Source organism: Bubalus bubalis, chromosome 6, assembly GCF_019923935.1.
Source record: "Bubalus bubalis isolate 160015118507 breed Murrah chromosome 6, NDDB_SH_1, whole genome shotgun sequence".
NCBI lineage: Eukaryota > Metazoa > Chordata > Mammalia > Artiodactyla > Bovidae > Bubalus > Bubalus bubalis.
This window is the reverse complement of record NC_059162.1, coordinates 1,849,105-1,876,313: the sequence shown is the minus strand read 5'-3', so window position 1 is coordinate 1,876,313 and position 27,209 is coordinate 1,849,105. Positions and strand designations below refer to the sequence as shown.

Below are 27,209 nucleotides of genomic sequence, written 5' to 3'. Positions count from 1 at the left end.
CTCAAGTCCCTTTTCCTCTGGAAAGGACCCAGTTGTTCTTGAAATCTGGCCAAAATGAATGTTTCTTCTGCAATGACACCTCGTGGTCAAGAAGGGAAACACGTAGGACAGAAGGGTTTCCACATTCCCTCTGCTTCAGCCAGGGAGACGTTTCCCTCCAGAGCAGCCCAGGTCAGCAAGAGACACTGATGTCAAATTGACAAGGTTTAACTTCTCTGCCCACTACCCCAGCATCTCCCTGATCCCATGGTTTGTCAACAAGCTCAAGCTGCCTTCAAGATCTTCCCTGGCTGCTGGGAGCAACGTCCATGCTGCCCTTCAGAATGCACGTGGGAGTGTGTGCTCAGCGTGCCCAGTCGTGTCCGACTCTGTGACTCCACGGACTGTAACCCACCTGCCTCCTCTGTCCATGGGCTTCTCCAGGCAAGAACATTGGAGTGGGTCACCATTTCCTCCTCCAGGGATCTTCCCGACCCAGGGATCAAATCCAGGTCTCCTGCATCTCTTGCATCGGCAGGTGGGTTCTTTTATCACTGAACCACCTGGGAAGCCCATCCTTCAGAATATCCTCCCCTAAAGTGCTCCCGCCCCAGAATTACTTCTCCCACCTTCCTTATTACCCAGATTCCTACTCCTTCAGTGCATGAAACTCAGCTGACTGACAGGGTTTACAAGGATGTTCAGAGGTATCACATACCTCTGATCACAGAGGTGATCGCCTCTTACCCTCCCCACAGTCTTTGGGGAAGGCTGTATAACGATCATCCCAATCTTGCAGATGAAGACCCTAAGGGTCTGAGAGGCCACGAGTGACAGAAGAAGCCAGAACTCAAACCCTCATTTGTTGATTCCAGATTCCCTGTCCTTTTCCTCCTGGCTTACTCCCGCTGATCTAAGTTAAAGCAAACAATCTCTAATGTTGAGAATTCTCTCTTTGGATGTAGAAGGGTTGAGGAACTCTGCTCCCCAGATTGCCCACTATGGGTTGTTTTAAAATATTTTAAAAGTCAGAAATGGGTTTCAACTGACCCACACAAGATGACATGATAGACTCCCTAGGGCTCCGTGAGGCAAGGCAGAGCCGAAGTCTTTAAGAACAACGCCCAACCCGCACCACCATCCAGATGCTTTTTTCGGTCACTGTCAAATCCCAATTCTGACTCCGAGTAATTCTTAACTAGACGCTGAATAAATCTTTTCCAAAGTAACTAAGCAATCTCCATTTAACCTCTTTTATGGCCCTCATGTTTTGGATCATTGAAAAACTGAGCTTTGGCTTCTAACAAGCAGAGGAATCTTTCCTGATGGAGGCGGGAGAGCTGTGAGCAGGGTCCCCACATCCTCCAGGGCAGAGGCCAGCCTCCTGAGTCCAATGAGCAGGCCCTACATCATCTCTCATCTCAGCTTCTCTTCAGTGGCACCTCCCATCCTTCCTGCATGCACAGTTCCTAAGCTTTCTCCATCCTTAGCCTACTCACTCATAAGGAACCAGCTCAGATAACAGCTGATCATTCTACCAGGCACTTGGTGGTCTCAGTACTTTACATGGACTTTTATTTAAACTTCACAATAGGACTTCCCTAACTCCACACTTCCAATGCAAGGGGCATGGGTTCGATCCCTGGTTGAGGAACTAAGATCTCACATGCTGCAAAGAGAAGCCAAAAAAAATCTTCACAATATCCCTATGAAATAAATACTAATTTTATGCCCATTTTACAGATGTGCAAATGAAAGCACAGAGAGACTGACTTGCCAAGGTCACACAGCTAACAAGCCAGGATTCAAGCCCATGCATGCTCCTAACCACCATGCTCTCCTGCCTGTTCAAGTGCCCCCTCCTTGAAGAACTCTTCTTTGACCCCTCTGGGTTCTAGCACCACTGGATACAAACTACGGCAGCATTTCCTATCTTGTTACCCTCTGCTAGCTTCACTGACAGGTGGGTCAGTGGTAAAGACTCTGCCTGCCAATGCAGGAGATGTAAGAGACACAGGTTCGGTCCCTGGATCAGGAAGATCCCCTGGAGAAGGAAATGGCAACCCACTCCAGTATTCTTGCCTAGAAAATTCCATGGACAGAGGAGTCTGGCAGGCAGTCTGGCAGTTCATGGGGTCACAAAGAATCAACTGAGTGACTGAGCATGCACTCATGCAACCCTCTGCTATACATACTCTGCTGGAAGGCCAGATCAACTAGTGTCTGTGGTTGACCTGTTACCATGTATGGAGTCCCTGGGCTGTTCACAGCCCAGAGACAGGACGTCATACAGCCAGAGGAGAGCTGCCAACCAGTTTTGACACACTCAATAAAAACTTGCCAGCTAGAAATATGTAAACAAATCCAGAAGCTTGTTGAAATCCATAATATATCTTCTATTTTACATTCAATAGAGTGGGTTCTACTAATTCTTTTTTTTTTTTTTAACTTTTCAGAAGTTCTTGTTTTACCCCCAGACAAACAAATGGTAGAGAGCTTAAGTCCCCTCCTTTGGCGGGAGCCCCTGTCTGCGCCCTCACTTGGTGGGACTCGCTCTCCCGTCTCATCTCCTCAGACCTGCTGTCTATACCCACTGCTCCACCACTCACTTCCTTTCCACCCACACTGGATAGAAAGTCTTCCCAGAAGTTAATCCAGTGGGACTTTCCAGACCTTGTCTTTCTTGATCTTCAGGAGTGGTAGGTGCAGCTGGCTAAGCAGCTGGTGGAAACAGGGCCCAGGGATTCCACTGGGGTTTTCCCACATTAGTTGACTCCAAGGTAATGGCAGCGGGATGTTTATACAAAAGGCAGCTCCTTTTTTCTTTCCAGTTTGTTTCCTGATTGAAAGGTCAAATACCAAACTGCCTGGTACAAAACCAGTCTCCTGGCAACCAGAGCAGAACCTACCATTTCCTTCCCTGAGAATGTGGGAACCTCAGAGCAGACCCAGTTGTGTAGCGGATGGGACCATATAATGGGGTGAGTTTGGGGGTGGGAACCAGGGCAGTCTGAGATGTATCTGCCTAGACAGAGGGTGGAAATAGAAACTTCTCCGTCCTTAAGTGGAGCCACAGAGTCAGACTTGAGGACTCAAATGTATACTTTAGGACATAATCATAATCAAAACTAAAATCCCACGAGTGCTTGTGTAGCGACTGGTTACTGATACATGCTTACTAAAGAGAACTCAGTTATGGGGAATAAAGAAAACAAGTTAATGTGTACGATGTTATTATTTGTCACAATAACCTATGAGGTGGGCACTATTATGAGAAAAATGCTGCTTAGAGAGATGTCCAAGAGAATCCAGTGCAAAATGCAGGGGGGAGGGGCAGCCTTCAGGGGCATCTGACTGGTCAGCCCAGGGTCTCCTCTGGCAGTGCTAATCACATCAGCGGCACCTCGATGTGCGGCGCTGGCCTTCCTTGCCGACCTTTTTACCTGGTGTGACTTGACGCTCTTGGTGCAGGACATCGTAGCTCTTCCAGCTGTACTGAGGGGCTGGGGAGCCCTCCTTTGACTGGCAGGTCAGCTGGATGTCGTTCCCAATGACAGTCTCTCCCTGGATGCCACAGTCTGGCTTGGAGGGCGGCACTGCGCAGGGGAAGAGCCAGAGAGAAGCCAGGAATTAGTTGGGGCTTGGTGACAGCCACTCCCTCACCCCAACACACACCAATTACCTTGTTTGTTCACAGGCAAAGAAAGGTAAAAACCATTCTTAGCTCACATGCCATAGAAAACAGTCTGCAGGCTGGATTTGGCTGCAGTTTGCCTACCCTTGGTTTCAGTGAAAGCCTCTCTCTCTGAAACCCTTCAATGCTAACTTCTTAGCAATGTTCCCTTCAGTTAAGCAGAACTCTCTTCCTGTGCTTTGCTGATGAAATGGAATTACCATAAGTAACTGGGTGATGGAAGAGCCCCCTGGCGGCAGTAGGATTATGTGCAGGGTAGAGAACGAGGGCTGAGCGGATGGAGGGGGCAGGAAGGAACAGACACACACAAAAGAAGCCCACAGAAAGAAGGTTGCGAAAACCAACAGGCCACCCTTAATGCACAAGCCCAATCTGATCTCTTAGAATTCCTGAAGACCTTAAGCCAGGGTCGTTCACTCAACACTGTAAGTTAACACACCACTGTGTACAGTGGTTTTTCTACAAAAATACTGTATACCTGACTGCTGGGCATGGAGATGACATAGTGTGTGAGTTTTTGTGTTTAAGGAATCCAGTGGGGGCAAAAAAAAAAAAAAACAAAACAATGACCAGTGCCGAGGTCCAGCCCCGGCTGATCCAGGGTATTCGAAGGAGAGACGGCTAGGCGACCTATTCAAATGTTAATTAGAGATAATAAAGAGTAATAGAATGAGGATAGCTCAGTAGGAAAATTCAGTGGAGAAAAGAAGCTGAGTGGCTTGGTTTACGCGGAAAATCAATATAACCCGTGACACCAGGTTAGCTCTGACCACGGAGGCCGCAGGCGCCCTCTCGAATAGCGGAAGGTGCCCCACCTTAGACACCTTCTCGAGTGGGTCTTAGAAGCCCAGGCAAATAAATGGTCGCAGAGGACATCCGCGCTCCAGATGGACACTCAGCTGGAAGTTAAAGGGAAGAATGACATGGGGAGACCAAGCGTTGGTGAGCAAGGCCCATAGCTTTATTTTCAACAGGGGCTTTTATACCCTAAGTTACACATAGAGGATAATAGGGGATGCAAAATCAGCAGTCTCTGATGCTTATCAAAAACCAGGGTTTCTTTCCTGCAGATTTATCGTATACAAATGGTTTAGGTGATTTACATCATCTTCTGGCCAGAGGCCTATTAACATTTTATGACTCTTGACAAGGACTTATCAACAAAGACTTATTTTCTCTAAGAGTAATTATTTTATGGTTTGGCGCCATCTTCCGAAGATAAGATTACGTTCCTATAGGGTGGATGTGTAATGGGTTTACAAAGGAAAGAATTTACTACCTTAAGGGTCTAAAGTTACTAACACCAAGGCCACTACTTATTTTTTCTACATACCAACTATATTAATTAATGCACATTCAAGGATACAATTCAGGGGATGTGAAAACTTGGCAACAAACATTGGCTCATCAATGAAATCTTTTACTAGTTTTATTCTGACAGTTTCTAATTCTCTGAGAGGCTCTAAGCTATTTGAATATCTTAAGCTTCCCGTGCCTCTGGAGGCTGGGAGACTGTAAACAATCGTATGCATAGCTGTAGGTGTCCGGGTAAACTTGTCAGGCGAGTTAGAGAGCCATCTGAGGGGTTTGGATTTAAACACTCCTAATAGCCCAGGAACTTTATTAATTGGAGCTGTAAGTTAACTCTTTGACAGAGAGAGTGAGATGGTGGTGGGGGACAGCCCCCAGTAAAGTCAGAGGTGAGAGCACAAAGCAATAAAGTAGGCAGACTCTGGTTTTTGGGGGGTAGATGCTCGAGAATATCCGGGGGCACTCCTGAGGCTCGATCCCGCCTTTGCGTATGCCGAGCCTCCTTCCTCATGACCTTTGTCACGAGTGGAATGTCTCTCACCGGCTCCCGGCAGACCAGGCAGGACGCAACAATGCTGAGACAGGACAGGCATGACAAGGGACACTGCCCCAGTCGTGAAGCCAATAATGGAGGTGCTGGGAGGGGTTAGAGAAAGAGACTGGATGGCACTCCAGCCCGAGGCAGCAGCCTGTGCAAAGGCCCTGAGGCAAGAAGACTCCATGGAGTGTCCTTTTGGGTGGGAGGAAGAGGACACCAGTGGAAAGTACTATTACTGAATTCCTCAGCGGCAGGCCTGTCCATCCTGCTTCTTTCTTCACATGCCCCCTTGGACGGCTTGCTTGCCCCAATAAACAGTGCTGCCCTTTCTACAGTGCAGACTGCACAGGCGCACACTTGCTGGGCGTGGAGGGTGAATTCCAATCTCCGCTCGGCCCAGGGCTGCTGGGAGAGGCTATCCAGGAGGCACCTCTCCCCTCTAGCCTCACATCTGCTCTGGTATTTGCTCTCCGACAAAGGCAGGTGGTTGCTGGGTGTGCCCCCTCATTTCCTGTTGTCTTGGTAAGGGACAGCCAGGCATGGAGCAGCGTGGGGCAAATCAAAGGCATTTCCCACTGCCACTCTAATCAGTTAGTCCCTAAACCTAGGTTCAAGAACAGGACTCAGGTATCCATGCCCAGACCCCTGCTTCAGGACTGAAGCAGCCTGGGGAGGAAAAGGCTGCTACCCACGGGCTATTCTCATAAACAGCTCTCTGCCCTCCCTGCAGGCCCAGCCAGCAGGTATCTGCAGGACAGAAAAAGAGAGCATCACTTCTGAGGAGACTGGCTACTGGTCAGAGCTGTTCATGAGCCAAGCTTTATCTCTTGAGCTCTCCGCAGGTCCAGAAACATCCCTCCCTACCAATAAAAATTATCACCCTTGCTTCCCAGGTACTCCTTTAACAGGATCCTAATCTTTTATTCCACAAAAGAGACTGGCCACAAATACGACACCACCTTCGAAGTCTCTCATTGACTCAGAACCATGCTAAGGGTGCATGACTAATAGCCAGCATATGCTGTACATATCCGGTGACTAGCTTTCTTATGCCACTGTTTGCTGAGGGAAAATTATTAAAAACAAATTCTTAATCCACTCTAGTCAAGGCTATGGTTTTTCCAGTGGTCATGTATGGATGTGAGAGTTGGACTGTGAAGACAGCTGAGTGCCAAAGAATTGATGCTTTTGAACTGTGGCGTTGGAGATGACTCTTGAGAGTCCCTTGGACTGCAAGGAGATCCAACCAGTCCATTCTAAAGGAGATCAGTCCTGGGTGTTCTTTGGAAGGAATAATGCTAAAGCTGAAACTCCAATACTTTGGCCACCTCATGTGAAGAGTTGACTCATTGGAAAAGACTCTGATGCTGGGAGGGATTGGGATCAGGAGGAGAAGGGGACGACAGAGGATGAGATGGCTGGATGGCATCACCGACTCGATGGACGTGAGTTTGAGTGAACTCCGGGAGTTGGTGATGGACGGGGAGGCCTGGCGTGCTGCAATTCATGGGGTCGTAAAGAGTCAGACACGACTAAGAGACTGAACTGAACTGAACTGAATCCAGTCTAGAGGCAGCAGTAGAAAAAACGGCAAACAAGGGATCAAGCACTTCCTAGGAGACCCACCTTACGGAGGAATATGTCAGGGTCCTTTCCCCAGGCCCTAAACCACAGCCCTCAAACTACTTTCCCACCTCAGCTCATCCTAGGCACCGCCAGCCCTTACTTCGTCCAGCTCCTCCCCGAAGCTCCCCTCCGCAGCCCTCACCATCAAGAACAGCTAGGACCTAGAATCATACAGATCTAGTTCAAACAACCCTTCCACCCGCTGAGGCAGGGGGCGGGGGGATTTAGGACTCTTGTAGACTTTGGATTCTCAGTTGGCGCGTCCCAGCTCCTAAATAAATTGTAGATAATACCTGAATATTTATAGAGGGCGGAGTGATGGGAGGGAGCTGGTCCAGGCCTCTCCAAAGCCTGCGACTCCCGCTGCAGACGTCAGGGGGCGCCAGAGGCCGGGAAGACGACCAGTCCTGCCCGGCGGCGCCAGGTCCCGGGTCCCCGGGCCAGGTGACTGTCCCTTGGTGACCAAGACGGTTCCCCTCCTTCCGGAAGCTCCATGCTCACCTCAGTTTACTGTGAGGTCACGCAGCCTGAATGGACGACCCCATTTAATTCAAAAGCTGTTCTGCCTAAAATCAGCCCAGCACCAAACCATTTGGAAATGAAACTTGTAAAAATCTTTTTCCCTGGGTTTACTTAACATATAGTACCAATTATTTCTCTTTTTAAAGCAAAACTGTCTTTTCACCGAGTTTCATAATCTCATTAAATTTGTAGTCTTTGCTGTTCGAGTTTAACTAATTCGTCTCTTAAAGTGCAGCTGGTCCTAAGAGAGGAGAGGAGGGAAATCCAGAAGGTCACACTTGAATTGGGTCCGGCTGCCCTGCCTGAAACCAGTTTGCTGCCAAAAGAAAACCAAAGCCGTTAAATACGGAAGCCAGAGGAGCCAGAATCAGCCAGAGAAGGACCAGGTGGAGCACAATGAGGGACTCAGCTGGGGGTGAATCAGGATAAGGGGAGGGGGTGAGGGAGGGCAGACAGTGCAGAAGAGAAACTGGAGGAAAATGCTCGTTTCCCTGGCTGAGTAATCTCTCTCTCGGGAGCTAATGCAGATAAAATTAAGTGCTGTGAACACAAAACGGTTTAATGAAACATTAATTATAATAGCTTAAATTGGAAACAGTGTCCAGTTCTGGGACAGAGGACTCAGCATTCCCTTGCTGAAGTGGCATGAAGCTTACAGAACAGCAAGTGCTAAGACAGCACATAATGAAATGAAAAGAGAAAAGTTCCTATGGTTAGGTTACAAATTCCATTATGTATGGAAATAAGTATGTGGATAGGAGCTGGAAGAAAACACGGAGAAATAAAACCCAATGATATATGTGAATGTTTGTCTTTTTTTTGTTTCATCTTTCTTTAAATTAGTATATTTTTAAGAGACAAGGGGTCATCAAACACAGCTATTTGTTTATTTGTGTCAGGACTAAGGTCCTTGGAGCAGGAGAACAAGAACAGGCCAGCAGAACAGAAACAGGCTTCTTTCTAAGAGTCCGGTGCACTAGAGATTTTGACATGAGGAGCCCTTCACAAAGAGGCAGACTCTTGATTCCATGGGGCCAGTAGAAAAACCATCACGGCACTCCACCTGGTCCGGGTCAACCGAAACACAGCTGTAAAAATGCCTTAAGATAATAAAATGTGATGGTGTCAGCCTTGTCCAGGAGATTAGGGGAGGTGTTCCTGCAGCTCTAAGACCATCAGAGCTCCCAGTGAAAACCTTGAAATAAATATCCATGTACTCAACGGGCTGTGGGGCTTCAGTGTCCCAGACCTAGGTTAAGACCTTCAGTGTGGAAGAGCAGTTACAGAACCTCAGTTTTCATTGAGTGATGCTTCCAAGATGGGCATGTCCTGTGGACAGTGGGCACATCCATGGCTGGCACTGCTCTGCCTCTCCAACCTTTTTTCATTGCCATGGGCACAGGAAGGGCAAGATACAAGTTAATGCAATGACACCATAAAACATAATTCGCAAGCTTACATCTGCCACAAAGTGAAAGAAAGGGTATGCTGAAAAGTTGTCAGCCATGCAGAGTTTGGGAATCACCCAGAATTGGAAGGCTTGATGGTTGGGAACAGTGAAGGGATTTGAGCATCAAATCCTTGTTTGCATCAAAGCTTGGACACTTTCTGGTGGTCATTTAACTGCTTGGGTCTCAGTGTTCCCTTCTATCAAATATGAGTGTTAATACCCACTGTCACAGATGTATTGCAAAGATGAAATGAGATCATATCCATAGAGGACTTATTGAGATGCCTGGCACATACCAAACAGACACTCAAAAAAGGATAGTTGTTATGATTATGAACTTGGTGTTATCTAATTAAAAGATGCTTACTCCTTGGAAGGAAAGCTATGACCAACCTAGACAGCATATTAAAAAGCAGAGACATTACTTTGCCACAAAGGTCTGTCTACTCAAGGCTATAGTTTTTCCAGTAGCCATGTATGGATATGAAAGTTGGACCATAAACAAGGTTGAACACCAACGAATTGATGCTTCTGAACTTTGGTGTTGGAGAAGACTCTTGAGAGTCTCTTGGACTGCAGGGAGATCCAACCAGCCCACCCTAAAGGAAATCAGTCCCGAATATTCATTGGAAGGGCTGATGCTGAAGTTGAAACTCCAATACTTTGGCCATCTGATGTGAAGAACTGACTCATCTGAAAAGACCCTGATGCTAGGAAAGCTTCAGGGTGGGAGGAGAAGGGGATGACAGAGGATGAGATGGTTGGATGGCATCACTGAGTTGATGGACATGAGTTTGAGTAAGCTCCAGGAGTTGGTGATGGACAGGAAAGCCTGGCATGCTGCAGTCCATGGGGTCACAAAGAGTAGGACACGACTGAGCGACCGAACTGACTGATACAGGCAAAGGTCATTGCAATTTGATGATAGTTTACAAGAGAAGACTCTATACATGGACATCACCAGATGGTCAACACCAAAATCAGATTGATTATATTCTTTGCAGCCAAAGATGGAGAAACTCTATACAGTCAACAAAAAACAAAAACAAGACCAGGAGCTGACTATGGCTCAGATCATGAACTCCTGATTACCAAATTCAGACTTCAATTGAAGAAAGTAGGGAAAACCACTAGACCATTCAGGTATGACTTAAATCAAATCCCTTATGATTATACAGTGGAAGTGAAAAATAGATTTAAGGGACTAGATCTGATAGACAGAGTGCCTGATGAACTATGGACTGAGGTTCATGACATTGTACAGGAGACAGGGATCAAGACCATCCCCAAGGAAAAGAAATGCAAAAAAGGCTGTCTGGGGAGGCCTTACAAATAGCTGTGAAAAGAAGAGAAGTGAAAAGCAAAGGAGAAAAGGAAAGATATAAGCATCTGAATGCAGAGTTCCAAAGAATAGCAAGAAGAGATAAGAAAGCCTTCTTCAGCGATCAATGCAAAGAAATAGAGGAAAACAACAGAATGGGAAAAACTAGAGATCTCTTCAAGAAAATTAGAGATACCAAGGGAATATTTCATGTGAAGATGGGCTCAATAAAGGACAGAAATGGTATGGACCTAACAGACGCAGAAGATATTAAGAAGAGGTGGAAGGAACACACAGAAGAACTGTACAAAAAAGATCTTCATGACCCAGATAATCACAATGGTGTGATCACTGACCTACAGCCAGACATCCTGGAATGTGAAGTCAAGTGGGCCTTAGAAAGCATCACTACAAACAAAGCTAGTGGAGCTGATGGAATTCCAGTTGAGCTATTTCAAATCCTGAAAGATGATGCTGTGAAAGTGCTGCACGCAGTATGCCAGCAAATTTGGAAAACTCAGCAGTGGCCACAAGGTCAGTTTTCATTCCAATCTCAAAGAAAGGCAATGCCAAAGAATGCTCAAACTACCGCACAATTGCACTCATCTAACATGCTAGTAAAGTAATGCTCAAAATTCTCCAAGCCAGGCTTCAGCAATACATGAACCGTGAATTTCCAGATGTTCAAGCTGGTTTTAGAAAAGGCAGAGGAACCAGAGATCAAATTGCCAACATCCTCTGGATCATGGAAAAAGCAAGAGAGTTCCAGAAAAACATCTATTTCTGCTTTATTGACTGCCAAAGCCTTTGACTGTGTGGATCACAATAAACTGTGGACAATTCTGAAAGAGATGGGAATACCAGACCACCTGACCTGCCTCTTGAGAAATCTGTATGCAGGTCAGGAAGTTAGAACTGGACATGGAATAACAGACTGGTTCCAAATAGGAAAAGGAGTACGTCAAGGCTGTATATTGTCACCCTGCTTATTTAACTTATATGCAGAGTACATCATGAGAAATGCTAGGCTGGAAGAAGCACAAGCTGGAATCAAGATTGCTGGGAGAAATATCAATAACCTCAGATATGCAGATGATACCACCCTTATGGCAGAAAGTGAAGAGGAACTAAAAAGCCTCTTGATGAAAGTGGAAGTGGAGAGTGAACAAGTTGGCTTAAAGCTCAACATTCAGAAAATGAAGATCAGGGCATCTGGTCCCATCACTTCATGGGAAATAGATGGGGAAACAGTGGAAACAGTGTCAGACTTTATTTTTCTGGGCTCCAAAATCACTGCAGATGGTGACTTCAGCCATGAGATTAAACGATGCTTACTCCTTGGAAGGAAAGTTATGACCAACCTAGATAGCATATTCAAAAGCAGAGACATTACTTTTACAACAAAAGTCCATCTAGTCAAGGCTATGGTTTTTCCTGTGGTCATGTATGGATGTGAGAGTTGGACTGTGAAGAAGGCTGAGTGCCGAAGAATTGATGCTTTGGAACTGTGGTGTTGGAGAAGACTCTTGAGAGTCCCTTGGACTGCAAGGAGATCCAACCAGTCCATTCTGAAGGAGATCAGCCCTGGGATTTCTTTGGAAGGAATGATGCTAAAGCTGAAACTCCAGTACTTTGACCACCTCATGCAAAGAGTTGACTCATTGGAAAAGACTCTGATGCTGGGAGGGATTGGGGGCAAGAGGAGAAGGGGATGACAGAGGATGAGATGGCTGGATGGCATCACTGACTCGATGGACGTGAGTCTGAGTGAACTCCGGGAGTTGGTGATGGACAGGGAGGCCTGGCGTGCTGCGATTCATGGGGTTGCAAAGAGTCGGACACAACTGACTGACTGAACTGAACTGAACTTCCCTTCATTTAAGAGGATCCCCTTGGTTTGCAGAGCAGGGGGACACAGAGACTGGGTCTTTAGTTGCATGGAATGGGTACAGTTTCCTGCCCTCCTCTTACGCAACTAAGTAAACACATTAGTCTTTATTTGGCCACAGATAGCCTGGAATCCAGTCATTATAGATTCACCAATATAGGTCAGAAAATCTGATATATCATCTTTCTTATATCATTAAAATGTCCTTCCATTGCAAATTAATACGTAAATTGAATATAATTCCAACCAACTTTTTTTAAACATAGCAAAGTGATTTTAATATTAACACGAAAGAATAAATGTGTAAAACTGATTTGGAAAAGTTTAGTAAGAGCAGATATTACATAGTGCCAGATTTTAAAAGCCATGCACACAAATGCTGATAACTAAATATGTATGTGTGCATGTGTGTTTGTATCTCAACACGGACTATAGACACACTATAATCACAACAATGTGATATTGGCATAGGAATAATCCAAAGGAGAAAAAATGAAATCAGGAGTAAAAAACAGCTGTGTGTTTGTAGCAATTTAACTTGTGACAAACCTGGCATTCCAGTGGGAGAATAATTGTTTCTTTGGTATAATAAATAAATGATGTTGATGTAATTGGCTATCCATTTGGAAGAAAACAAAGACCCTTAGTATCCTGTGTTCAAAAATAAATTCCTGATGAAACAAAGATCTAAGGGTAAAAAACAAGACTTACAGACATAAGAAAAGAACATTAAGTTCATTTTTATAACCACAAAGGTGGTGTGAGAGATCTTGTACAAGACAAGAGTCCCCAAATCCAGAGCAGAAAACATCAATGGGATATGGAGGGGACTTCTCCTGTGTCTCAGAATGTCCACTAAAATCTTCAAGTTGAGGCTCTGAATGGCTAGCATCCTCCCTGCTGAGGAGAGGAGTGGCCTTCCCAGGAGTGAATTCTCTAATTATCAGTTGCCCTCCTCCTTCCCATTTAAGAGAAGACTAGAGATTCATCAGAGAGATTTCTTTAAAGAAGACTGCCAGAAATAGGGACCATGAGCATTTCTCCTCCTTCTCTTGGTGGAAGGGAAGGAGGTATTTCCCCACATCTCGTTCCCAGCCGGGGAGGAACCAAGAGAATACCATGTGGAGATAGCAGTTGTCTATTGTCGGGAACTAGCATCTCTCACTTCTCGCTGAGACTTGTAAGGAATCATTAAGTTCCTACAGTGTACTCCTGGAACGTGATGTTGGAAGGGCTTTATAGATGTCCTTGGGTATCTGAGGAACCATCTGGGGTCACATTCAGGTCCTACCTCTTGCTCAGAGAAGCTGGCTGGGGCAGACTGCAATGGCAAGGTGAGGAGAGCATGCAACAGTGAAAAGGATCTGCCCTTCCAGGTGCAGGGTTTAACAGAATAAGGACGGAGGCGTGTTCTTGTCACACTGAAAGGATTTGGCCCCAGAGAGCTGTTGGCTGGGTCAAGGGGAGCCCAGAGTGGACAGTGAAGAGTAAGAGCAAGTTACCATAATCAGGGGATGGTGGGAAAGGGTGAAAGATGTGAAAATCTGCCCTGCAGGTGTGCAAAATACTTGTGTCAGGTGGATCCCTTGGTGGGGGCCAGTGCTGAGAAACCCTATCACGCACCTCACAAAAGAAACAGTAGTGGGATGTCTGCTCTGGTTGGGATCATGAGATAGCAAGAGAAGACTGTAAGTGGCCTGGCTAGGTGATCACGGCTTTGCTTTCCCCTTTAACACTTGGCCATGACCTCAGAGTCACAGAAGTGAGAGTGGGAGGAAGTGGACTAAGGAGAATAAGGAAACAAACCCAGCCTTTAACCCACTGCTGGTCTCCTCACCTAAGGTGGTCAGCACCAAGTTAAGGAGACATGTGAAGCTTATCCAGGTTTCCTAGGTGGTGCTAGTGGTAAAGAACCTACCTGCCAATGCAGAAGACATAACAGATGAGAGTTGGATCCCTGGGTTGGGAGTATCCCTGTAGAAGGGCAACCCACTCCATTATTCTTGCCTGGAAAATCCTCCCATGAACAGAGGAGCCTGGTGGGCTATGGTCCATTGGGTTGCAAAGAGTCAGACACAACTGAAGTGACTTAGCATGGATGTGAAACTTGAACTGAACAGATTTTTTTTTTTTCACTTAGTCAATTAACAAAATTTATAAAAAATAAAGGTTCCCTTGTGGCTCAACTGGTAAAGAATCTGCCTGCAATGTGGGAAACCTGGGTTCGATCCCTGGGTTGGGAAGATCCCCTGGAGAAGGGAAAGGCTACCCACTACAATATTCTGGCCTGGAGAATTCCATGGAATTCCATGGGGTCACAAAGAGTTGAACAGGACTGAGCGACTTTCACTTTCACAGAAAAATTAAGAAGATTGATAATATTCAGTTCTGGTAAGAACATAGGAAAACAAGCATGATCACATAATGTTCATGGCAATAGTAAGTTGCTTTGGAGAAAGTAATTTGCTAGTATGTAGTAACTTTTAATGAAGGCAAAGTCTTTGACCTAGAAATCCTTCTTTTTAATTTTTTTTTCCTTGATGCCTAATGATGTTGAGCAATAGAAATCCTACTTTTAAGAATGTATCCAACAGAAACAAAGGTAACACAGTAAAAGAATATGCATATACATATATATGTACATACATATATGCACACATATTATACATACACATATATTGTTTGTACAAAAAATGGAAACAGCTTGAGAATGTTCATCAGTATGGGCCACTGGAATAATCATAGTACATTCATGCAAGGGAATGTATTATATTAATAGGTATATTTGTATGTAATGATCTGGAGAAATTTACATGAAACATTAAGAAAAATAAAGTTACAAAAAAACCTTTATAATATGATTTCTTTTTTAAGAAAAGGAAAGAAAGAAAAATGAAATATGTGTGTGTGTGTGTGTGTGTGTGTGTGTGTGTGTGTTGAAAGGACTTGGAAAGGAGTCTAGAAGAATGCACACAAGTACTAGCCTTGGCCACCTTGTTAGCACTAGGGTGCAAGGAGGAGATGGTCATTCTTTATTCAGGGCTTTATTGTTTAACTCACTACAATGATTCAAAAACCCAGGCAGCTACCTTATGCAATTAAAAATAAAATCCCACTATGTAGTGTAAAGGGGGTAAAATGGAGGAACATGATCCATTTGTTTGGTTTAAAGTATGGCTAAAAAGTATTGCTACCTACCAGTGTGGGGATCATTTCTTAGAGGAGACACAGGCTGGCTCACTAAAGTTTTTCCAACAACTGTTTGACATTGAGTCTCTGGGCCTCATCTACAAAATGAAGATCCTAAAAGTAGGTGATAGTTCCAATCATTCCAAAATGATAGACTCCAATAATAAGCTATTTGTATAAAAAGAATGTTATTGTGGGACATATTTCAGAAACAATAGAACCTGATGAATGGTGTGTTAGAGCCAAGGTCTGGAGAGATGGTGGTGTGAAGGACTTCTACTGATTAGCTGAATTTAGAGCTGGAAAAGATGCCTGACTTGTAAGAGTCATGATTTGGCCCTCAGCATCACAACAAGGCAGTTAGAATCTTTCCAGTAGGATCTAGGATTTCCATTTTTCTTCTCTTTAGTAAGTTTTCCATGAAAAAGAGAGGAGCTGGTGTGAAGGAAAGAGCACTGGAGGGAGCATGGACAAGAATCTTCAGGGATGACCTCCAGGGACCACTCCAAATCAGCCTTGACCTCTGTCCTGGGGAGCTGTATGCCCAGACAGAATCGTATTTGGTTCCAGGGGAGAAGCAGACCCCCCAAGCCTCCGGACAGACTAGATGAGGGGAGAAGTCTTAGCTCTTCATTAGGCATTGTTTCCAGTTTTATCTTGCCACCAGGGTGCCTCCTCCTCACACCCCACCCTCCCCAGCTTCTTCCTATCACCCCAGCAAGGAGGAAGCACTCACCAAGGACCAAGAGATAGACACGTGACTTGGAGACGCCACCCAGATCTGACGTTAGCAAGACGGAGCACTCATAGGTGCCATTGTCATCCATGGTCAACTGGTCAATGGTGATGGAGGCATCTGACTGCTCGGCGTTGTTTGATATACTAGCACGATTCTGATAAAGTTCACCGTAGACATAGTTTTTGGTCGAAAATGCCCAGATGAGCACGCTTTCCTGGAAGGAAGAAGAAATACCACTTGGTCTTCAGCCTAAGACCCTGGCACGATGCTGCAGCCTGTCCTGTCTACCCTCACCCACCGTCCCCAGGCCCAGATGTACTGACAAGCCGACCCTGAAGAACAAAGAGCTCCACATATGGGGCCCATTCATGGATTCCTCTTATGATATATAGTACTAAAAGCCCGGGGCACTGGAGGAATCAACCTGCCTGACTTCAGGCTCTACTACAAAGCCACAGTCATCAAGACAGTATGGTACTGGCACAAAGACAGAAATATAGATCAATGGAACAAAATAGAAAGCCCAGAGATAAATCCATGCACCTATGGACACCTTATCTTTGACAAAGGAGGCAAGAATATACAATGGAGAAAAGACAATCTCTTTAACAAGTGGTGCTGGGAAAACTGGTCAACCACTTGTAAAAGAATGAAACTAGAACACTTTCTAACACCATGCACAAAAATAAACTCAAAATGGATTAAAGATCTAAACATAAGACCAGAAACTATAAAACTCTTAGAGGAGAACATAGGTAAAACACTTTCCGACATACATCACAGCAGGATCCTCTATGACCCACCTCCCAGAATATTGGAAATAAAAGCAAAAATAAACAAATGGGATCTAATTAAAATTAAAAGCTTCTGCACAATGAAAGAAACTATAAGCAAGGTGAAAAGACAGCCTTCAGAATGGGAGAAAATAATAGCAAATGAAGCAACTGACAAACAACTAATCTCAAAAATATACAAGCAACTCCTGCAGCTCAATTCCAGAAAAATAAATGACCCAATCAAAAAATGGGCTAAAGAACTAAACAGACATTTCTCCAAAGAAGACATACAGATGGCTAACAAACACATCAAAAATGCTCAACATCACTCATTATCAGGAAAATGCAAATCAAAACCACCATGAGGTACCATCTCACGCAGGTCAGAACGGCTACTATCCAAAAGTCTACAAGCAATAAATGCTGGAGAGAGTGTGGAGAAAAGGGAACCCTCTTACACTGTTGGTGGGAATGCAAACTAGTACAACTGCTATGGAGAACAGTGTGGAGATTCCTTAAAAACTGGAAATAGAACTGCCATACAACCCAGGAATCCCACTGCTGGGCATACACACCGAGGAAACCAGAAGTGAAAGAGACACGTGTACCCCAATGTTCATTGCATCACTGTTTATAATAGCCAGGACATGGAAGCAACCTAGATGTCCATCAGCAGATGAATGGACAAGAAAGCTGTGGTACATATACACAATGGAATATTACACAGCTATTAAAAAGAATATGTTTAAATCAGTTCTAATGAGGTGGATGAAACTGGAGCCTATTATACACAGTGAAGCAAGCCAGAAAGAAAAACACCAATACAGTATACTAACGCATATATATGGAATTTAGAAAGATGGTAATGACAACCTTGTATGCGAGACAGCAAAAGAGACACAGATGTATAGAACAGTATTTTGGACTCTGTTGTGGGGGGAGGGGGATGATTTGGGAGAATGGCATTAAAACATGTATAATATCATATAAGAAATGGATCGCCAGTCCAGGTTGGATGCAGTATACAGGAAGCTTGGGGCTGGTGCACTGGGATGACCCAGAGGGATGGTATGGGGAGGGTGGTGGAAGGGGGTTCATGATGGGGAACACATGTACACCCGTGGTGGATGCATGTTGATGTATGGCAAAACCAATACAATATTGTAAAGTAAAAAAAAATAATAATAATTTTAAAATCTTTTAAAATATTTAGACAGAAAAAAAAAAAAAGAACAAAGCAGTTCCTCAGAGTTATCTGTGAGGCTGTCTCCCAGGCTAAAGTCCTTAGTAATGTCCCAAAATAAAACTTAATTCACAATCAAAAAAAAAAAAAAAAAAAAAGCCCAGGGCAGGCAGGCACTTCATACCAGAGGCTTTCACCTCTTGTAACCTATGGCACCTCTTCCTTACTCCATTTTAGTTCTGTTTTCAGACCTTCAGTCAACCAATATTAACTGAGTATATAAGATGTCCAGGCATTGTGTTGGGCAGTCATCCATGGCTTGCAACCCCCTACATTTATTTGACTCTTACCTTTGGAATTTGTTTATTCATCAATATACTCATCATTTATCAAATAAAACATGGTATAGCTAAGATCACTACTTTTGAACCAGACAGCCTCAATTCACATCCCAGCTCTGCCACTTAGTAGTTGTATGATCTTGAGGAAAACAATAGAATGGGAAAGACTAGAGATCTCTTCAAGAAAATTAGAGATACCAAGGGAACATTTCATGCAAAGATGGGCACAATAAAGGACAGAAATGGTATGGTCCTAACAGAAGGAGCAGATAATAAGAAGAGGTGGCAAGAATACACAAAAGAACTATACAAAAAAAGACCTTCATGACCCAGATAACCATGATGGTGTGATCACTCACCTAGAGCCAGACATCTTGGAATGCAAAGCCAAATGGACCTTAGGAAGCATCACTACAAACAAAGCTAGTGGAGGTGACAGAATTTCAGTGGAGCTATTTCAAATCGTAAAAGATGATGCTGCTAAAATGCTGGACTCAATATGCCAGCAAATTTGGAAAACTCGGCGGTGGCCACAGGACTGGAAAAGGTTAGTTTTCAATTCAGTCTCAAAGAAAGGCAAAGCCAAAGAATGCTCAAACTACCGCACAATTGCACTCATCTCACACAGTAGCAAAGTAAAGCTCAAAATTCTCCAAGTCATGTTTCAACAGTACATGAACTGTGAACTTCCAGATGTTCAAGATGGATTTAGAAAAGGCAGAGAAACCAGAGATCAAATTACCAAAATTTGTTGGATCATCAAAAAAGCAAGCGAGTTCCAGGAAAACAACTACTTCTGCTTTATTGACTACAATAAAGCATTTGACTGTGTGGACCACAACAAATTGTGGAAAATTCTTCAAGAGATGGGAATACTAGACCACCTTACCTGACCCCTGAGAAATCTATATGCAGGTCAAGAAGCAACAGATGGTACTAGACATGGAACAGTAGACTGGCTCACAAAGAGGGAAAGGAGTACGTCAAGGCTGTATATTGTCACCCTGCTTATTTAACTTATATGCAGAGTACATCATGGAAAACGCTGGGCTGGAAGAAGCACAAGCTGGAATCAAGATTTCCTGGAAAAATATCAATAACCTCAGATATGCAGATGACACCACCCTTAAGGCAGAAAGTAAAGAGGAACTAAAAAGCCTCTTGATGAAAGTGAAAGAGGAGAGTGAAAAAGTCAGCTTAAAACTCAACATTCAGAAAACTAAGATCATGGCATCTGGTCCCATCACTTTATGGCAAATAGATAGGGAAACAATGGAAACTGTGAGAGGCTTTATTTTGGGGGGCTCCAAAATCACTGCAGATGGTGACTGCAGCCATGAAATTAAAAGATTCTTGCTCCTTGGGAAAAAAAGCTATGACCAACCCAGACAGTTTATTAAAAAACAGAGACATTATTTTGCTGACAAAGGTCTGTCTAGTCAAAGCTATGGTTTTACAAGTGATCATGTATGGATGTGAGAGTTGAACTATAAAGAAAGCTGATTGCCAAAGAATTGATACTTTTGAACTGTGGTGTTGAAGAAGACTCTTGAGAGTCCCTTGGACTGCAAGGAGATCCAACCAGTCAATCATAAAGGAAATGTTCTGAAGTCCTAATATTCATTGGAAGGACTGATGTTGAAGCTGAAGCTCCAATAATTTGGCCACCTGATGCTAAGAGCTGACTTACTGGAAAAGACCCTGATGCTGGGAAAAATTGAAAGTGGGAGGAGAAGGGGACGACAGAGGATGAGATGGTTGGATGGCATCACTGACTCAATGGACATGAGTTTGAACAAGCTCCAGGAGTTGGTGATGGGAAGCCTGGTGTGCTGTAGTCCATGGGGTCACAAAGAGTCAGACACAACTGAGCAACTGAACTGAACTGAACTGAGTGAAATATTTGACTCCTTTATGAGTCTCTTTCTTCTTCTACAAAGTGGAGATAATGATAATAACACTTGTATCATAGGATTTTTGTGAGGATTGAAGTAGATAATATATGAAAAGCAAATGACATTGAGCCATGGGCTTAATGGAGCCACCTCAGGTAAGCAAGTAGAGAAATGGCAAGCCCCCAAGCTACTTAATTGAGAAAGTCAGGGAGAGGTCAGAGAGATAAGAGTGGAAGCCAAGATAAGACTATCAGAAAGCCAAGAGAGAGAGGTTCTGAGATGGGGAAGTGGCTGATAGTCAGAAAAGCTAGGGAGAAATGAAATAAGATGAGGACAGAATCAGTACATTAAATTTAACAAAAGAGAAGTTGCTGATAATTTTGGTGGAGTGTTAGGGGAGGAAGGCAGACCATGCTGGGTAGGGAAAAGAGTCAGGTCTGAGGTCTGAATGTACTCTTTATGCAAATCAGGAAAAGATACTCTAGTTGTTGGACAGACACATCTGTGCCAAGCTAATGGTGATCAGGTCCCCTGGGCTGGGTACCCAGATGCATAATTCACCCGGTCACATGCCACAGCTCTGGTAGGAACAGATGACTCTCAGGAAGCTTGGCTGAGAAAGGGAGGAACAAGAAAGCAGGAGATGAGGACCTGTCTTGAGCTGTGGATGACTGTATGGATGTCGGTCTTTCTCAGTTCAGCTTTTTTTTCTGACCTACTGGTTACAGCCATCCTAAGGCTTCCCCTTCCTTGACTCTCCCCCATGTCATCTCCCACTCTTGCTAGTACCTGTCACAATAATCTCCTTGAGGGCATAGATGTAATCCTTTTCTCTGCACTCTTACTTGCTCTCAAGTAACAGCAAATTAAAATTAAAAATAGGGCTGTGGTAGAACTCACAGAGTATTCTCACACCTAGACAGCATATTAAAAAGCAGAGTCATTACTTTGCCTACGAATGTCTGTCTAGTCAAGGCTATGGTTTTTCCAGTGGGTCACGTATGGATGTGCAAGGTGAACCATAAAGAAAGCTGAGCACCGAAGAATTGCTGCTTTTGAACCATGATGTTGGAGAAGACTCTTGAGAGTCCCTTGGACTGCAAGGAGATCCAACCAGTCCATTCTAAAGGAGATCAGTCCTGGGTGTTCACTGGAAGGACTGATGCTGAAGCTCCAATACTTGGAACACATGATGAGAAGAACTGAATCATTAGAAAAGACGCTATGCTGGGAAAGATTGAAGGCAGGAGGAGAAGGGGATGACAGAGGATGAGATGGTTGGGTGGCATCACCAACTCGATGGACATGAGTTTGAGCAAGCTCCGGGAGTTGGTGATGGACAGGGAAGCCTGGTGTGCTGCAGTCCATGGGGTCACAAAGAGCTGGACACAACTGAGCAACTAAACTGAACTGAACTTACTTGCTCTCAACGTGATTGCCTCAAATCCTTTAGGAAGTAAGGGATCAGTCAACATAAGATCTTTAGTATTTATCTCAAAAGAGGTAAATTTATCTTTGTTAGGTGCCTGGCAGAGACCTAACATCTGGTTTGCTGAGAGAACATGTCTTCAGTTTCTGCAAGCTAACGGCAGCAGCTGCCTTCTCTAGGTTTCTTCCCTGAGATTCTGGAAACAGATAGGACAGGTACTCTGGCCCATCAGGGTCCCTTGGGCAACAGAGAGTAAGGTGCCTCAGGCCAAGAATTACTCTCCTTTCTCCTCAGCCCTGCTGCTCTAGGACTTGGATGTCTTGGGTCATCCCTTCTTCTCTGTCAGGGAAAAGCTTAATGCCTTCTCTCTGAATAGCTGGGGATCTAATGCCAGGCATGTCTGCACTTTAAAAGTAGAAGTAACTTTCAAATTGATGAATAGGGACTTTCTGGTGGTCAGTGGTTAAGACTGTTTCCACTGCAGGGGGTGAGGGTTTGATCCTTGGTTAGGGAACTAAGATCCCATATGCCACTTGGTGTAGCAAAACAGAACAAAACAAAACAAAAAAAATTAAACCCCAAAAAACTTATGAATAGATGTCCCTCTCCTTACAGTTAAAGAAATGTGAATTTGATCAATAAAGAGATATTTTCCCACTCATCAAATTCACAAATATCAGATAGTTTGAGAATAGTCTGAATTAGAGAAATAAGTGCCTGCACTGTTGGTGAACCTGAAAATTGGTCTGACATACAAAGAAGGCAACTTGACATTTATCAAAATTTTAAATTCATATAGCCTTTGACCCCAAAGTTCCATTTTAAAATAATTTATCTTATATATGAATACATATTTATTAACAATTACAATAGTAGTTATAAATATATACCTAGAGACATGCATATATGAATATTTATTGCAATATTATTTGTAGTAGCAAAATATAGGGAGTAAAACAAATGTCCATCATTGGTACATATAGAGCATTCATAAAATGAAATATATAATATGAATTTTTTAAAAAAAGATGAATATAAATGCACTGACATATGGAAAGAGCTCCAAAGTATATTAAGAAGAAAAAAGCCAAGTGGAGGACAGTGTACATGAAGTTTATAGAAACTTACATATTCATATATGTAAATATATGCCTATGTTTACATGTGATGCATCTACAGAAGGCCACCCCAAAATCTGGTAATAGTGGTTGCCTCTCGCTGAGGGTCGGACACGACTGAGCGACTTCACTTTCACTTTTCACTTGCATGCATTGGAGAAGGAAATGGCAACCCACTCCAGTGTTCTTGCCTGAAGAATCCCAGGGACGGGGGAGCCTGGTGGGCTGCCATCTATGGGGTCGCACAGAGTCAGACACGACTGAAGTGACTTAGCAGCAGCAGCTAGTGAGCTTCCCAGGTAGTGCAGTGGGAAGAATCCCACTGATAATCCACCTGATAATGCAGAAGATGTAAGAGACCAGGTTCGATCCCTGGGTTGGGGAGATCCACTGGAGTAGGAAATGGCAACCCACTTCAGCATTCTTGCCTGGAAAATTCCATGGATGAGGAGCCTGCCAGGCTCCAGTCCATGGGGTTGCAAAGAGTTGGACACTACTGAGCACACACACTCACACACTCATACACACACACACACATACCCCTCTAGTGAATAGGGGACTGGGATTCTAGGGTGGAAAGCATATGTATTTTCATGTATATGAATACATACATTTTCTGAACTGGCATAAAGAACCATTGGAAGGAAACACAAGAAACCAGATCTTAGCCAAAAGTGGTATTCACAGTACTGAATGATTGTGGCAGAAATACCAATAAATTAGAGCAAATGCGGCCCCCAAAGAACCAGTACCAGTGAAAATTAGCCTTGTCTGGGAGAAAGGGGAGATAAGGGGATTAGGGTATGGAAACTGGGGCAGGGATGGGACAAGATTGGCAAGGATGGGAATGAGACTTATCAATGTACTTCTTCACAATGTTTTAATTTTTGGACCATAGGATTACTATCTATTCCAAAATAGAAAATAAAATCTCCCCATACTCCCTGAAAGAACCCAAGCAGGAAGGGGAAAAAAGCTACAATAAAATTTGGTCTCTGGGAGAGCTCTGTGTTAATCAAAAGTAATGACTGACTCAAATGATACAGTAAAGGTCCCTTGAGACTGGACAACAGAAAGATGTTTGAGGGAAGGTAACTCTTTCAAACTAGAGATGGCACAGTACAGCCCTCCCTGGGTCCAACATTCACTGCTCCTTCCCCACCCAGCCCAGCCTGGGCATTAATGAGGTTTAGTCTGTCTAACTTGTATTGAAAGGTTTTGTAGTGCGTGTCCTCTAAGACAGGAGTCCCCAGCCTCCAGGTCACGGGCTGGTACTGGTCCTTGGCCTGTGAGGAGCCGGGCCACACCACAGGAGATGAGAGGCAGGCAAGCGAGCAAAGCTTCATCTGTGTGTACAGCTGCTCCCATCACTCGCGTTACCACCTGAGCTCTGCCTCCTGTCAGATCAGTTTCTGGAAAATAAACTCAGGGCTTCCACTGATTCTCATTATGATGAGTTGTATAATTATTTCATGTATATCACAATTTAATAATAATGGAAATAAAGTGCACAATAAATGTAATGTCTTGAGTCATCCCCAAACCACCTCCCACCCCCCAGTCCCTGGAAAAATAGTCTTTCATAAAGTAGGTCCCTGGTGCCAAAAAGGTTGGGAACTGCTGCTCTATGGTCAGGTCATACTCAGTCCTATATGCATGCTCCCAGCGTTTTAAGGATCCTTACCGTATGACTCCTTAGAAGCTTGTCCCACTGGATAAATCCGTCTCGGTTGGCGGAGGAAGTCTGGTAGGAGCATGGAAGGGTAACATTTTTCCCCCTCGCAGCCCGAAGAACATCCTTTGGGGTTTCCACAAAGATGCCATGGACAGTCACCCAGACTGGAAAGAAAGTAGGAAGTAAATGACATGGCACACCCACTCACTATCCACTGGATCTCCTCCAACCACAGCTCAACACACTACAACTGTGATCTTGGCCATGGCACACCGGCTATTCTCCTCCAAGCCTTGGGTGAAGACAAACACGTATACCTTGGTTCACCCTGCCCCATCCTGCAGCATCTCAATAAAGTCAAACGGCTTGTGTGGTGGGCAAAAGCCTGGCTTTGAGCCTCAGCCACACCCCTCCCCTTAGGCATTGTGTGAACTTTTCTTAGCCTCAGTTCTCATCCAGAAAAAGGAACATTAATACTTTTCAGAACTGTTTGGAGAATTAAATGAGATAACATGTAAATGTTTTGCTTAATGCCTGGCACATAGAACACACTCAATAAATATTTTCCCCCATCTTTTTTTGTTGCGATGATAATTCACTCAATATTTAATACATATTTATGGAGCACTTATATATGGTAAATTCATTGAATAAGATTAAGTTAAGGTAAAGAGAGAGAGGGTACTCCCAGGAGCATTTATTCTATATAAGTTTATCAGAAAAAAAAGAAAATGGTGAGAAAAAGAGTGTGGTCACACTAGCATCTCTCATCACATACATTCTTACCATGTAACACTGACTCTCCTCCATCGAGACCTGGGGTCTGTGTCCCCTCCCCTTGAATCTGAGTCAACCTGTGACTGCAATGTGAGTGATGCCCATTTGGCTGAAGCTGTAGCAAGTGGATTTCCTTCCATATAGTCTGGGTGCCCTTCAAACTGCTGATTTTTATGCTGTTTCTCAGGTGGGCAAGTCCATGATTAGGCCCATCAGCAATAACCCTCCTTATTGGTGTTAGGGGTTGGGTTCCCATGGATACAACATCTCTGTGTTTCCTACTCATTTCTATGTTGCCCTTCTGTATGTAGTGACTTTGATCAGCCCCCAGGTCTTCCTTAGGAGGAATTGTTCTGTATGTCGGTGTAGATTCGGTGTGCCTGTAAGGGTAGCATAGCACTGAGTTTAAATGCACAGGCTTCAGAGCTAGAATGCCTCTTTGGAATTCCAGCTCCTTTATCTATTAAATGTATAGCCTTGAGCAACTTACGTAAGCTGTCTGTGCCAGAGTCCTTGCTTGAAAAATGGGTTGTTTGAAAATTAAATAACATGAAATGTGTACTTTGTTTAGAATGATTCCGGACCCATAATCAGTGCTTAATATATGACAGTTACATTACATATGTGTGTGTTCTATATATATATATATTCATATTGAATAACTTCTACTTTTTCATCTCATAGTCTTTTGTTGAGGTGCATCCTTAATTAGAAGTTAATCACAAGAAAAACCATCACCATCACCATGGGTGAACTATTGTAAATTAATAATAATTACCCCACTCCAATGTTCTTGCCTGGAAAATCCCATGGATGGAGGAGCCTGGTAGGCTACAGTCCATGGGGTCGCTAAGAGTCGGACATGACTGAGCGACTTCACTTTCACTTTTCACTTTCATGCATTGGAGAAGGAAATGGCAACCCACTCCAGTGTTCTTGCCTGGAGAATCCCAGGGACAGGGGAGCCTGGTGGGCTGCTGTCTATGGGGTCGCACAGAGTTGGACATGACTGAAGCGACTTAGCAGCAGCAGCAGCAGCAGCAATGACTATAACTAAAGAATAGATCAAGGGGCTTCCCTGGCAGTCCAATGGTTAAGAATATGCCTGTCAATGCAGGGGATATGAGTTCAATCCCTGGTCTAAGAAGATTCCACATATGGCGGGGCAACTAAGCCTATACACGCTAGAACCCATGCTCTGCAATTAGAGAAGCTGCCACAGTGAGAAGTCCAGGCGCCGCAACTAGAGAGGAGCCCAAGAGCAGCAACCGAGACTCAGTGCAGCGAAAAATAAGTAAGTTAAATAATTTAAAAAGAATAGATCACTTTTAAAGATCATAATAACAGTGAGTTAAAGTCATTTTATGTTAGTGAGAGAAGAGATTGAAATGAATGGATGAGGAAGAACTCATAAAGAAAGGGAAAATATCTTGAACAAATATAGAGTGCTATTTAAATGTTATTTGTAAACCTGAGAAGGATTTTTAAAGGCCAATCCTGTGCCCTAAGGCACACTTACATTTTCCATAATCCTAGATGAGAATTTATCCTATGTTTAAGCACTTCGTGCCAACAGCCATCACTGGGAATCCTCCATAGCTAATCTAAATCCTTCTCGCTGACTTCAGTGAGTATCCTCTTGTTCTGACATTACTGGCAGCAAAGACATCTGGCTTAACTTCTTAATAGCCTCCCATCATAAACTCAGAGGCTTCTGATGTTTGTAATCACCAGCTTTCTCATTCCTAGTTCTGTAAT

General features: G+C 44.0%; 1 protein-coding gene across 1 annotated transcript in view; it reads right to left on the bottom strand.

Moving 5' to 3' along the window:
- GPA33 (glycoprotein A33) overlaps positions 1-27,209 on the bottom strand; it is a 56,472-nt gene that overhangs the window by 14,434 nt on the left and 14,829 nt on the right. Inside the window, exons 2-4 of the mRNA XM_006057301.4 lie at positions 24,684-24,838; positions 16,255-16,471; positions 3,423-3,575 (exon numbers count right to left, since the gene is read on the bottom strand). Coding sequence (XP_006057363.4) covers positions 3,423-3,575; positions 16,255-16,471; positions 24,684-24,838 — 525 coding nt within the window. The remainder of the gene's footprint in view (positions 1-3,422; positions 3,576-16,254; positions 16,472-24,683; positions 24,839-27,209) is intronic.